Source organism: Lonchura striata, chromosome 1 (genome assembly GCF_050655825.1).
Source record: "Lonchura striata isolate lonStrDom1 chromosome 1, ASM5065582v1, whole genome shotgun sequence".
Lineage (NCBI taxonomy): Eukaryota > Metazoa > Chordata > Aves > Passeriformes > Estrildidae > Lonchura > Lonchura striata.
This window is the reverse complement of record NC_140703.1, coordinates 37933962-37948027: the sequence shown is the minus strand read 5'-3', so window position 1 is coordinate 37948027 and position 14066 is coordinate 37933962. Positions and strand designations below refer to the sequence as shown.

At 47.7% G+C, this 14066-nt stretch overlaps 1 protein-coding gene across 1 annotated transcript; it reads right to left on the bottom strand.

The window, feature by feature from the left end:
- Positions 1-202: 202 nt before the first annotated feature.
- On the bottom strand, positions 203-2168 carry FAM181B (family with sequence similarity 181 member B). The gene has a single exon (XM_031506203.3). It carries the CDS (start codon positions 2060-2062, stop codon positions 1037-1039), a length of 1026 nt encoding a protein of 341 aa, XP_031362063.3. The 5' UTR covers positions 2063-2168; the 3' UTR covers positions 203-1036.
- Positions 2169-14066: the final 11898 nt, after the last annotated feature.

The window sequence follows — 14066 nt, the reverse complement described above, 5'->3', positions numbered from 1 at the left end:
TACTAAGTTACAGAAACAGACAGTGCAAATGAAGGTTAAACAAGCACGGGTCGCTGTGGATAAAATACAGCATTTCAAAAGATTTAGAAAAGACAAAACCCGCTGCCTGTCTTAACTCCTGCCAAGAAACCATTACAGGAGATGGAGGCACGGTGAAAGCGCCCTGAATGCCGCGTCTCAACAGCAGTAACAACCACACATCTCGGATCTATTGTGCAGCTTTATTTTTATAGGACCTATCATAGACTCTTTTACATAACTTAAATGATTATCAAATAATCTCCTGTACACAATGAGACGGAGCCGCATCGCTTTCTGAGCTTTGACACATTCCTGGAAGAAATCCAACAGTCTCTAGGAATCACATGGCCTCAGTGGCTACAGTACATTTTTGTCCCGAACTTACACCATCAATTAACTTACGAATCGCTGCAAATTGCCGTTTTGCAAGATCCTGCTGGACGCTGTTAAAATTTCAGGACACTGAGTTTTGGTAGCAGCATTTTTGATTTTGCTTCACTTTTCTTGCCTTTGTGTCCTCAGCTGAACACCTGCCAGCATTTGTGACAAACGTGAGCCTGGGAAAAATGTTAAACGCACCTCAAGTGTTGACATGAGCTTTAGACTTAGACCGAAATAATTGAGGAGTGGTCCCCGCGGCCTCTGAGAGCGCAGCCCCTGTCCCCACGTCGCCTACAGGTACAGCAACACGTCTGCCTACAGCCAGCCAAGCCCTGGCCCCTAAGGAAGGAGATGAAAGGGGGGCACCGGCCGCTACAAAAACACCTGAAGAAACCCAAAGTTTCACATTTTATTTGCAGCGTCGCCCAAACCGCAGCAGGAGGACACTGGCAGTGCACAAGGGTGAATCCTGCGGGGGCCGCGGCCGCGGTTTCGGCCGCGGGGCTCTCAGGTGCGGCGGAGCGAGCGGAGCCCCGTGCGGCCCCCGCGCTGCCGCAGCGCCCGCCCGGCCCCGCGGGGCTCCGGGCTCCGCTCCCCGCCTCGCCGTCCCGGCGGGCCCCGAGCCGCGCCCGCCCTACAGCCCGGGGTAGCCCCCGCGGTGGTACCCGCCGCCGTAGTCGTAGGGCGGCTGCGGCGGGGGCAGCGGGCACTCGGGGAAGAAGGGGGCGAACCCCGCGGGCAGGTGCCCGCCGGGCTCCTCGCTGCCGCCGCCGCCGGGCACGGGCTCGGCGCCGCCGGGGTAGATGGGGCGCAGCGGCTCGGCCGGAGCCTTCCTGGGCGGGCTGCACGGCGCGGCCGGGCTCCAGGGCGGCTCGGGGTACAGCAGCCCGCCCAGCAGCGGGTGCGGCCCCGCGGGCAGCGGCAGCTCGTACAGCCCGGGCTCCAGCCCCAGCTCGGCGGGCAGGCGGCCGCCGAAGGCGTCGGTCGCGGCGGCGTGCTCGGGCAGCAGCGCGCCGTACTCGGGGCACAGCAGCTCGAAGAACTCGGCGGCCTCCGCGCTCCCGCCGCCCTTCTCCGGCTCCTTGGCGGGCGGCCCGCGGGCGGCGGGGCCGGGCAGCGCCGGCTCCGTGAAGAAGGAGGGCGGCAGGTTGCGGTCCCGCAGCGGCACCTTCCGCGGGCCGCCCGCCGCCTTCTCCCCGCCGCCCGCCTTGGGCTCGGCGCCGCCCGCCGCTGCCCGGCCCCGCGGCAGGGAGCCGAAGAGGGCGGCCAGGCTCCTGCTCTGCAGGCTGCTGCCGGCCGCCTGCGCGGGCTCCCGGCGCGGCGGGGGCCGGGCGGGGCAGGCGGCGGGCGGGCAGGCGGCGGGCGGCGGGGCGGCGGCGGCGATGATGCCGGTGCAGCGCTTGATCTGCTTCTGCAGGTACTTCCTATGGTTCACCTTCCGCCGGGACTTCACCGGCCGGTCCAGCGCCAGCTTGATGTTGCTGGAAGCCGAGTCGATGAAGCTCAGCAGGTCCCGGGTGGCTTCTCTAAAGTCCCCCGCGTCGCCGCCGCCGCCCTCGTAGCCCTTCTCCAGGTCGGCATAGCCCAGGAGCCCGCCGGCGGCGGGGAAGCAGAAGGAGAGGAGGTGGTGCGGGCTGAGCAGCGCGGCGGGCACGGCCATGGCCGGCGGCGAACGCCGCCGCCCCGAGGTCCGACAGAGTCCGCTGGGATGCGCCCGGCGGGCGGCGGTGGCGGCAGCGGGGAAAAGGCGGCGGGCGGGGAAGGAGGAGGAGGAGGAGGAGGAGGAGGAGGAGGAGGAGGAGGGATCAGAGCGGGGCTGGCCCGGCCCTCCCCGCCTCCCTGCCGGGAGCCCGGGGGCCGGGCTGGCTGCACCCACCAACCCACCGACCCGGGCGGGACCGCTGGCAGCGGCGGGGCGGGACGAGCATCACCCCGGGATTTGGACACGCCCGCCCTGGGACAGATACGCAGCCCCGCGGGACAGGTGTACACCCACAGCCCCTGGGACAGGTGCACAGGCATGCCCTGACCAGACACACCAGACAGGCACCCCAGAGCAGGTGCACAGCATCCTTCAGACCCCATCAGTCTTGTCCCCCACCCCGCAGCTGCTCAGCTGGCAGAAAACATGTTCCTCCGTCTCGGGTCAGTCCCGGCGCTTGCACGGCTCTGGGTGCGAGGGCACGGGGACATGCTCTTGCTCTTGACAGCCGCCAGGATACACACATTTAAATTGATTTGTAAAGGATGCTTTTTTCCAAGCTCATTGATATGCACATTACATAGCGTATTCTCTGTCTAGTCAAGTCCTAAGAAAATTCAGAGCTGTGATACAGTGATCCAGTAGGGATTTCGAATTACTGGAGTGCATGGAGTTAAAGTCACAGAATTATGTAATGGTTTGGATTGGTAGGGACTTTAAAGATCATCTAGTTCAACTCCCCTATATTAAGCACCTTCCACTAGACCACCTTGCTTGTGGTGTTGCATGAAGCAGCAGTATAAATCTTCTATAAAGAAGGTTAAAAAGTTAGTGAAGTGGCCACTTAAAGTACTGCTAGCAGCTCCTGAAGGAATTGTCTTGTCTTTTTTTAATGTCTTTTTTAAAGGTATTTCAATTTGACTTCAGAAGACTATGTTGATGCAGAACAGTCCTCAAACCAGCTCCAGATTTATGTTTAATGCTTTTATATGTCCAAATTTGAATGAAGATACATATCTGATTTGGAATTAAGTGAAGTGAGTTTTCCTGGTCTGCATCAGTTCATTAGAAATGCAGCAGATTTGTATTGAAAGGAAAAACAGAAAGCAAAACTGCAGAAGGAAAATGAGACAGGCTCCTTGGACTGTAATTGGTGGTAAAATGGAAAAACCAGCCAAGTTCACCTCACTGTGGTTTGAAACACTTGTTGAATGCAAAGCAAGTATTGCAAAAAGAAAAGAGGAGAAACACATATTTTGTGGGAGGAAAAGGAGGCTCAATATCCTCTACAAAATAAGATTGCTGATTTTCTTGATCTCTCACCAGCATCTCAGCAAGTCTCTGCAGGGTCCCAGGGGCAGGCAGAACCTCACAATCCCAGGCACAGCCTTGGTTCCAGTGCCAGCCCATCTGGACCGGGTCTCTTTTGCAAAACTTGCTCAGCTGGAGACTTCCAGAGTCTTGTATTTTGGGACTTGCTCTGAGTGTAACTGTGTAATTGAAGCAAAAAAAAACCCTGGTAGGCAGAGGGCTATGGGAAGTTTATGTATCTCTCCATGTCAGAATGAGTATGTCTACATAGACGGTGGATTTAAACTACTTAGCTCGAATACAACTGACAGGGATTAACGATCCGAGCTGCTACCCTCAGGCCCTGTCAAGCCCTGTCAAGCTTTGCAGCCCGCTCCAAGCTCCCTTATTGATGGGAAAATATAAAGAACAACATATACATCCCCTGTGTGCTCACTAGATAGTTTTGCAAACCCCGTGAGGCCACTTTGAACTGCACATGGGTCTAGAAAATGGGGGTCACTACTCTTCACGGGATGTGCAGACAGTCTGTGACTATTTCTTCTTATCTGAGCAACATGAAATTATTCAGAGTGGCAATGAAGTTGTCCTCAAATTAGTATCTGCTTCAGCATGGTAGCAGCAATATTCTGCAGCTTGTCTAAAGGGTTTGTTAATGAGTCTGGGTGGCATTATATGCAGAGTGGATAAATATCCGGTGGCTCAGATAAAAAGGAGCTGAAAGCCCCAGCTTCTCTTCTGTAAGGCTGAATTCATTCAATTAAACAGCTTTGAGAGCTCAGCTACGGTTTAGCGGGAGACTTTATTACCTCCTAAAACTTGGAGAGTATTAAAACAATTGTCAGGCATGCAAAGGAAAGTTTGCATTCAGTTGTGCTAAGCAGCTGAATTTACATATTCTCAACCAGATCTGGAGATTTAGAAAGCCTTCATAATTGCATTAAACATGCTTATTCTCTGTGTTCTCTCAGGCAGAGCTGATTACCCCAAGTTGGGCAGTGCCTGGAGGGAAATTTGCTAAGCCACATGATGTCAACAACTTGTAAAGAAACTTGATTTTTTTTCAAGGAAGTAGTAGTTTGGTTATTCCTGAAAAATATCTCTTTTCTGGCAGCTGTATGAGCCTGCTTGTCTTCTGCCTGTGCTCTTTCAGGATGCTGATGCTCAGCCCACTTGTGGTGATTCTCAGGTCCAGCTATCCACTTCAGCTCACTAGCAGGGTCTAATGTCCAGGAAATGCTGGGTTTAGACTCACAAAATAGCCCAAATCCCAGGGAAAATTTTGGACCAGATGTCCTTTTCCCTCCCCTTTACCCCTAACAGACTGGGGTGAGTAAAGTGGCTGCAGAATTGCTTCCACCACCCCAAACCTTCATCCCACAGGAGAGCGCTCAGTGCTTACTAATGGGCTCCAGGGGTTGTACTGCTATTTTTTGCCCCCCTTTGCGTAGGAAATGTATCTGGTTTTGTTTGTTTTCTTGCTTGTTATAGGGAGCAGCATCTCAACCACCTCTGGGGGTTGAACCAAGGCTTCTGAGAGTAATGCCCTTGGTATCAAGCTTGGTTTTTTTAGAAAATCAGGGGCACAGTCACTCTGAGAATCAAAGGAGGTAGGAGCATGCCCTATCACTAGCGCTTTGCTCTGGCCATAGATTGAGCTCATGGCCACATGATCAAGCCCTTCACAGGAAGAATAATTTCTTATCCTTGAAGATAAGGCTGGACAGAAAGGAGAGCAGTTTCTATAAGCAAGGAAGCCTTGCATAGGGCTGCGTTACAATACCAGCACTTCTGTGGAGCAGCTCCTCACTGGAGCCAGTCGCAGAAGCTCTGACTGCCCTCCTGATGCTCATGGCCCACCCATCTCAGTGTCCAGCCCCAGGGTAAATGCTCTGCCATGCCAGAGCAGGATCCCACTGGGATTCAGCCTGAAAGAAACATCTCACGTTGTGCCTCATCACTGAAAGGAAATAGATTCAGGCTGATAGAAGGCAGAAATGTCTTATGATGAGAGTTGTGAAACACTGGCACAAGTTGCCCAGAGAGGTGGTTGATTCCCCATCCCTGGAAGTGTTCAAGGCCAGGTTGGATGAGGCTTTGAGCAAGCTGGTCTTGTTGAAGATGTCCCCACTTACTACAGGGAGGTTGGAACCAGGTGATCTTTGCAGTCCTTTCCAACCCAGATTGTTCCATGATTTTATGACCACTAGGAAAAACTTCTCCTAGGGAAGGCAAACCAAATCCAGCACTGAGCCCAGCTCTTACAATTCGCAACACCCATTTTCCTTTCATCGTGGCATCAAGAAGGCAGCATGAAAGTAAGAAAATCTCTGCAACAAGGGAGGGAGGCCTTTTCTTCTTCCCCCCTTCCTGGTTGTATGGCCCATATGGTTATCGAGTTATGGGAAAATCTGGCTGCCCAAACAGGTGTCACCGCTCCCAACCTACAGACTCATTTCCTGATCGCGTCTTAATCGGCGAGTTGGTTGTGAAAGTTGATTTCTTGCACATTCTTATATCAGTGGGAATTTCTGCCCTTCCCTGACAAGTATTATAGGCAGCCTTTGACATACAGCCCTACAGGACCTAAATAGGCTGCTATTCTTTCCCTACACTGAAAGGGAGCTTTGTGCCAGGGATTCATTAAACTGCACTGCACAGCCCTTCATAAATGGGCTCAATAATGAACAGTCGATTTAACTGGAAAAGCTGCTGGAGCTGTTAAATTAAAGGGAAATAAAGTGCACTTCAGGCTCAGTCTGCCAGAAGAAAATGTTGACCTAAAAAAAAAAAATCTTTATTTTACTCAATCTCTTGCGAACAGGCTAAAATCTTCAGGAAGTTTGTGCTCACAACAGTGGGAACAATTTTGAAACACACTGATTTGCTTTCCTACTAATAAAGAAAGAATTGCAACAAAATACTCAATGAAATCAGGAGAAATGAAAGGTTATATTCCACTTAAGCCAAATTTAGTCCCCTTAATGTGAATTTAATATTTGTATGTAGATCCCTCATCCCATCAACTTTATATAGACAAAGTTTCCACTGGAGCTGAGTTCATAAAGTCACAAGGGAGATACTTTATTTCTGGTTTGCCAGTATTTTCTGAAATTCTGCGGTGCTGTGCAATCCAGTCCTTCAGTGTCCAGTTCTGCCATCGTGTTGCTCGTAATGCAGTGGTTGATTTGCCCATGTGAGCTGTGCAGGACTCAGCTGAAAAACAGGCACACATGGGAGACTACATTTAATCTTCTGGATGAATGCAAAAGTCCATCATTCAGCTGAGCCTGACCCAGCTCTTGGTTTTGGAGGACTGAAATTCCTTATTTCAGTGAGGTTACTCCAGTGTAAACCTGGAGCAGTGAACCAGTTCTTCCATGACAGCCCTCTCACTCTCCTTCATCTGGATAGTTTTAAATCCTGTTCCTCACTTGTGTTCTGTACTTTATACATGAAATATTGTGAAGAGAATCTATCTGTGTGAAGGTAGACTGGAAGCTTAAGGACAAGAAGATCAGAAGAAGTATGCAATGGGGAAGGGACTACGTCCAAATCTAATTCCTGGGGCAGCTCATTTGAAAAGAAACCTCAGCACCAGCTTAAAAAACTTTGTGCTGCTTTCACATTTCACTTTGTAGCTATTTTTTCCTTATGTAAACTTCCTGATTGAAGAAACCCTTATCTTCTTCATACTGTTGTGACTTTCGTTCAAATCTTGTATATACTATATAAGGTGATGGCAGCAGGCTTTAAGCTCTTTACTGAAGCTACCTTCAGTGATCTTAATATTTTTCATACTCTGAAAATATGGAGCATTCAGGAAGAATGCTGAAATTAGCTGAAATATGCCAGTCTTCCACCTAAATTGTCTAAAATTATTTAAAATTTGATTATAAATTACCTGGAGTAGATCAAAATCCTACAAGAATTGCAAAGTCATGAATTGTCTGTCAAAAAAATAGTGCATTTAATAAGTTGATAAGCCACCTCTTGTGCTGGTGACTCACCACTGCAAGAGCTGTGCAAAAAAACGCCACTGGCATCATCAGGAAATAGTTTTTGGGGGTTGAAATTATGATTTTTTTTTTTCATTAAATCCTCCTCATAATCTGGCACATAGCTACTGGTAGAAATATTCTATGAGGAAAGATTTACAAATACATAAAATTAATTAGAAAATAAACCAATTTTCATACTATTGAGATTTCTTTTTTTTATGTTCAGCTCTTTTGTATTACTCGAAATTTTCAGGGTTTTCTCTTCACTCAGAGACATTTCTGAAGGTAAATATGTAGGGGTCAGGATTGAATTCCTTCCTTTATTTCTCTAGTAGTGCAGGTTGCTGCTTGGAAGAAATGTGAAATGCTATCAGACAGCAAGTAATGTCAAGCACTGTCTTGTTTGCTGCAGACTATATTCCCTGTAATGGTTTTGTTGGGGTTTTTTTGCTTGGCAGAACCAGCTTGTTTGATCTCCTGGTCCCTGACAGGCTTTGAGGAGGTGCTACATGGCTTTGAGAAGGGGCTGCGCAGCTTTGGGGAAGACAAGAGCTCCTCAAACCTTACCTGATGCAAAGAGTGAGGGTTTAAAAATGCTGCAAAAGAGCCTTCATGTGTCTCAGGATGGCCACTGAGAGCAGAGGTGCTCGGTGTCCCTCAGAGCTCTGGCCATGCCCATCCACAGCACAGGGAAGAGCACAGGAGGGCTGTGGTCACGGCCACACACAGCTTGGCAGCACTGGTTCAGAAAGAAGCCTTCTCTTTCAGGATTTATGCTGTGAAGTAAGGACCTGGTCCCATTCCCAGTGAAACCATTTCCACTGAATTTCATTAAGTGATGAATATCTCTGGCCGATGGATCTAACGTTCACAATTGCTGGGCATCAGCAATTCTAATGACTCTGGTAAGACAGTCACTGTCCCTGCCTTCTGTTTGTGAATAATCAAATTTCTTGACCCAGGAAACCCCGTGTCAAAATCTTCATATGATTTGTGCCATCTTTGCTCCATGTAGCTGTGAGCTGAACTCTGTTTGTGCTTCCAGCTCTCCTGTGGCCTGGGATCAGCACTCTCTGCCACTCTGGGCAGCTCTCAAATGCTTCAGCCATGCTCACTTGGAGCTGACTTCTCTCTGACTTGAATGTGATTTTCAGGTACCTCTGATCACAGCAGTGTTATCATAACTTTTCCTACTCCTTTATGTCTCTCAGACAAACGTGGTGCAGCTCAGCTGATGGATCAGCCTGGAGAGGAGAAGGCTTCTGGAGAAATCTCCAAGCACCTTCCAGTACCTAAAGAGGCAACAAGGGAGACAGAGAGGGGCCTTTCACAAGTGCATGGAGTGACAAGACAAGAGGGAATGGCTTTATACTGAAAGAAGATAGGTTTAGGTTACATATAAAAAAGAAATTCTATACTGTGAGGGTGGTGAGGCTCTCAGAGAGGCTGTGGATGTCCCAACCTGGAAGTGTCCTAAGCCAGGTTGTATGAGGCTCTGAGGAATCTGCTCTAGTGGAAGGTGTCCCTGCCCATGGTAGGGGTTTGGAATTAGACTTTTAAAGTCTCTTCCAACCCAAACCATTCTGTGATTCTGTGTGACCCCATGGCAGACAAGAAGAGAGCCCAGTCCTCACAGATATTTACTCACAGGGTTTTTCTGGTGTGTTACAATTGTTATGAGATATTTGCAGGGCAAGTTCATCTGTAAAAATACCGTTCAGCAACATGTTCCAGTATTTAAATAAAAATAATTAGATAATTAATTCAAATAAATGAAAACTGGTTAAACCCTATTTCTTTACAAGAATCTTTTTCTCATAAAAAGAAAAACAACCATGGCAATTTTTATTGTTTTATTTTTAACTTAGAAAGCTATCAAAACTGTGTTCACTTTTGCCTATTAGAAAATTTAAAATCATCTTTAATAAGCTTAACTAAACAGGCAGATATGATTTTCTATTCCCAGCCTTGCCACCCATCCACTGCAGCACTGGGCTGCTCTGAGGGGCCCTCCAAGATCTGAAGCCAGACCAGGAATATGTTTTGGCCAGGGTGACATAAAGATCCATGTGAAAAATTATCAGGTGCAGGACAGCTGATGTTCCCTGTCTGAGCTGCCGCAGGGAGATCAAAATCCCAAATTAATTTCACAGTCTTCAGATACCAGGACCAATTTTATTAACTCCATATCTTTTCCCTCTTTGTTTTTCTCTCTTGCTGAGGTATGTCTGCAGGGAGTTTAATCTCATGGGGAACAGGAATTGGTCCCAAGACCCCTTTCTTACAGCAAAGATAATGTTCTCAGTGGTGCAGCACAGCCTGGAGGCTGAGATGGCCATGGTTCTGCAGGACCTGGGCACGGCAGGAGACTGCTCCTGCACAAAGAGCTTCCTTGGCCCACTCTTGGCCACGATATGTTCTCCCATGGGAAGCCCCAGACTGTAAATCACCACAACACCAGTGTCAGTCACCCAGGCAAAGCTCTGGGTTTCAATGGGTTCGTTCTACTGCTTAGCTTTGGGCATATCTTGCAGGACAAAAGACTTTGCTCACAGCAAGAGGGGTCAGAACCAGTTTGTGGGGCACAGCTGCCTTTTAAATGGTACCTGTCATAGGTTTAATTAGGAATTTAAATCCTAATATTTTATTTGCCTATAAATTGTCTAGATAAACATATAATAAAGACATATATAGCTAGAGTGGGAGTATATTGTGTTTAGGAGCTTTGCATACAGCCAATACTGTATATAGACTAAAATATAGACTAAAAATGCTGTTAAGACCTCTTTTTTTAAAGCTATAGCTGAGATAAATATTGCATTCTTGGTTACCAGAAATGTTTTCCTAACCAGATGTTTTCAGTCTTTTCATCACAGAGCCACTCACAGATTGTTCCCTGAATTATTTCATGTTTAGAAATGGTGTCTGGTTAAAAGAGAGAGGGAGATGGAGGGAGAGAGTCGCACAAACTGCCATTATCATGCAAATAGCTCCAGAGGAAAAAGGACAGTGAAAATGATAGCACTGATCTAATTATCTGCAGGCCAATATAGCTAAGTCACTGAAAGAGGCCCACAGAAAAGGCTGCCACAGAAACACAAAAAACAGCCAGAAAACAATAAGGAACTTAGCAACAGTATAAAAACGGACTTCTTTCTGTGCACAAAGACTAGTTTTATGAGCATTTTTCTTGCTTTCAGTTTGCAGAAAAGGTTAGAGCACATTTTAAATTCTATGCCAGGATATTCCCCCCCTTCAGCTCCTAAAGATCCTTTGGCACGCAGTCATATCGCGGCGTGCCCGGCGGTGGGAACGTGCTGCTCCTGCTTAGCGAGTCCGGACCGCCGGGCGTGAGGGGGCTGCGGGTCCATGCGAGGTGGGGTCTGGCAGCACCATCCTCCATGGCCTGGGCCTCCATCACCAGATTCAAGCCTTGCCCTTTTCATGTGTTGACGCTTTCATCTTCCTTCCTGCGCTCTCAGGGGTTCCCAGCTGGAGGATGGAGGGATTCTTTGCTTCCCACCCTCCCTCGGGTGAACTGTGCAAGGGTTTCTCATCGTCCCCTCTGTGTGGAGCCACAAGAGGAGCGCGGCTGTGCCAGCCTGAATGGGCACAGCCATCGCCACAGCCATCATCCAGCTCAGCAAGGGCCTCGATAAGGACCACAAGCCCCTGCCCACCAGATCGCCAAATACAGACACTGGCAACCAAACAAGAAATACTCAGAAGCCATTGATTTTGGCTGTCAAAGAGGACCCTACATGATCTCACCCCTAATCTCTTATTCCATGGGAGAAACAGGCAGCTCCAGAGTAACTTCCCTGCCCTATTTCAGTGATGCTGCTGACCTTGTTTTCCTGCTGACCATTATCAACCTAATCAAACTAATCTCAACCAGATCTGAAGAACTCAGGGCACCTGCCAACTTGTCCCAACATCCATTGGAGCTACAAGTGTCAAACCAGTGCAGGCAGTTGCCCAAAATGTCCTGGAAATGGTTTTTAGAAATTCAGAGGTCACCATTCTCTTTTTTTGAGGGGGACTGCCATCCAGTAATTACTTTTGTTCATTGCAGGTTTAAATTGGACTGGGACCAAAGCTGGAAAGGGAAAAAACAAAGAGCATCTCTCTCCAAAATCTTCAAGTCATCTAATCCCTCCTACTCCCATTTTTAGGTTTAGAAAGTCTACTGATATATCTAAATATCCATAATTAGCCTCATGCCAAGAATGTACAGACACTCCAACAAATAGTTGCCAGATGTAGTAAGCCTTGTTCATATGACTGGATGCTCAGGAAAATGAAAGTGAGGAAAGGCATTATCTTCCAAATAACTTTTAATTATTTCTTGTGGGTCTATGAAAGGGACTTTTAAAAAGGATCTGAAAGGGAATATGGAACCATCATTCAGTTTCAATGGGGAGACTCACCAATATTGACAAAATTCAATCTTCTAGTGGCATCACAGGAAGGAAGAATAGAAAAAAAATTCTTCACTGGAAAACCCTGAGGGATGAGAGGATTCAGACTACATCCTCAGACACAGGCAGGGTGGGCACTTTTGTCAATGACTCAAGCCAGTTCTGAGCCTGTCACCCTCACAAACAGCCAGACATGAAGGTATGGAAATACAAACACTATGCACTCAGTATCACCCAGAGGAAGTTATATATACCTGTTTTGAGTACATCTGGTAATATTTTTTGTGCAATACCATCTTTGAGACATCTCTGCAGTATGGAGCCTTCATCTCTGATCTTCAGGTGGGGACCATTAAGTGTGGACCACCGCAGAGTTATCACATGGCCTAGATGCACTATTTAAAGGTGGTTTTCCTTAGAAGCATGGTTTTGGTTCATGGGATGGTATGGGCTTCATCGAGGAAGAATCAGAAGGAGAAAGAGGGCAGAAGGACTGTTAACAGAATTTTGGAAGGGATGGGCAGACTCACTTGAAGAATTTCATTCTTGAGAAAGACAACTTAATTATCAGGTGCTTTAAAAAATCATTGTGGATAAAATGTTCCTGTATCTATCCAGCAAGGGCTCCATGAGATCCTGCCCAGTCTGTGTCCCAGAGGACAAACTGGGGGTTTATAATGCACATGACTTGAGTGGAGATCTATGGAAACTTGGGGCAGTTTCAGAGGGAATTGGTCCGGGCAGCAGAATCTTGTTAGATTAGAAATCTGCTGATGAGGCAGACCTGTTGTGGTCATGCCTTTTTCCCTGTCTCAATCCCAGCTCCCACTGCTGTCTGTAGCCAGCATCACACAGAGCCCCATGCTGAACTGCCCAAATTGCTGCTAAAAGATAAACCTGCCCTTTTTCAATCCTGACAGGTTCACCTGAACCCTGACCAAACTCCAGAGCTCTTTGCTACATTGCCAAACCCTTGTGCCAGCTTTTCCTACCTTACAGACCTCTTGGAAATAAAGAAAATCACAAAGGAAGCCCAGAAGTCAAGTTGGCATGAAGAGTATGGCAGGCAGCTCATTCTCCAGCATGGCCATCTAACTGCACAATGTCTCCCTGCATCTGAAGATACAACAGACAGCAGCAGAATAAAGAAATCAGATGAAGGAAACCACCACTAAAACAGAAATAACAAGCACTCAGCCCCTCCATCCAGGTCTCTGGGGCATTCATAACATCTTATTTTGATTTTGTAGTGTCTGCAAAACCAATATATTTTCTACAAGAGCTTTTTTAGTGTTTATGCTATTGTAGGGGGAGCTGTCATGTCTGTGAATAGTCAGCTAAAGTCAGAAAACAGATTTTGGTGGCAATATTGGCAGTGTCAGATAAATTTTAGTCATGGTGATTATCTGCCAGGGAATGTGAACAGGCTATAAAATGATAAGAGGAGCTGCTGGCACCAGAGATCAAGTTTAATTTTTTTTCCATGGAATTTAATTTATGCCATCTTTGCAAACAATACCTGACCACTGTGTGAGATGGTCCAGGACCAGAACAGCAGCTGCCAAACTGGTACCCAGCTGAACCCACCTCCTTGTTTGCTGCCCCAGAGAGAGACTGGAGGGGGGTTTGAGCCTTCTTCCTCACAATTCCCTGCATTCTTTGATCTTCTACATAAAAATCTCTCCCCACCTGATACTTCAGCAAGGAACTAGATCAAGCACTGCTTTGGTTAACAGGGGCCATGAAAACTAGACTTTATTGTCAATATCTAAACCACCCCCTTAACATTTCAGGAAGTGATGGGTTTAATTCCTTTCTGTGTTTCCCAGCTGCAGAATACACACCAGTAATCAGCTTGATGGAGGTGTGGAGATGAGCCTCACAGTCTGATGCTCACCATCCATTATTTGCTCCCTGACATGAAGGGTTCTGTAGAGAGGTCCAGCAATAACCCAATGGGGTATCAGTCTTTAGGGCTCTGAGACCAGAAGCAGCTTTGGGAGGATGCCCTGGGTCAGGCACCATCATTAAGAGCTGTCTGTCAAGGCGCCCTTCCCATCACCAAGAAAAAAATATGTCCTTTTAAAAAGTGTCTGGGATACACAGATCCCTTTCTTAGAGCATGGAATATATGTCTGTGTTGGTAGCCCAGGGAACCAGTTTCCAGCTACTTTGACTGATAGTCTGATATCTGACTTGCCCTTATCCTTGTCCCAGCTGATCCTGCTG

What these genes read in the sequence shown, in the direction of transcription:
- FAM181B (XM_031506203.3), bottom strand. Translation starts at nt 2,062, where the DNA reads ATGGCCGTGCCCGCCGCGCTGCTCAGCCCGCACCACCTCCTCTCCTTC.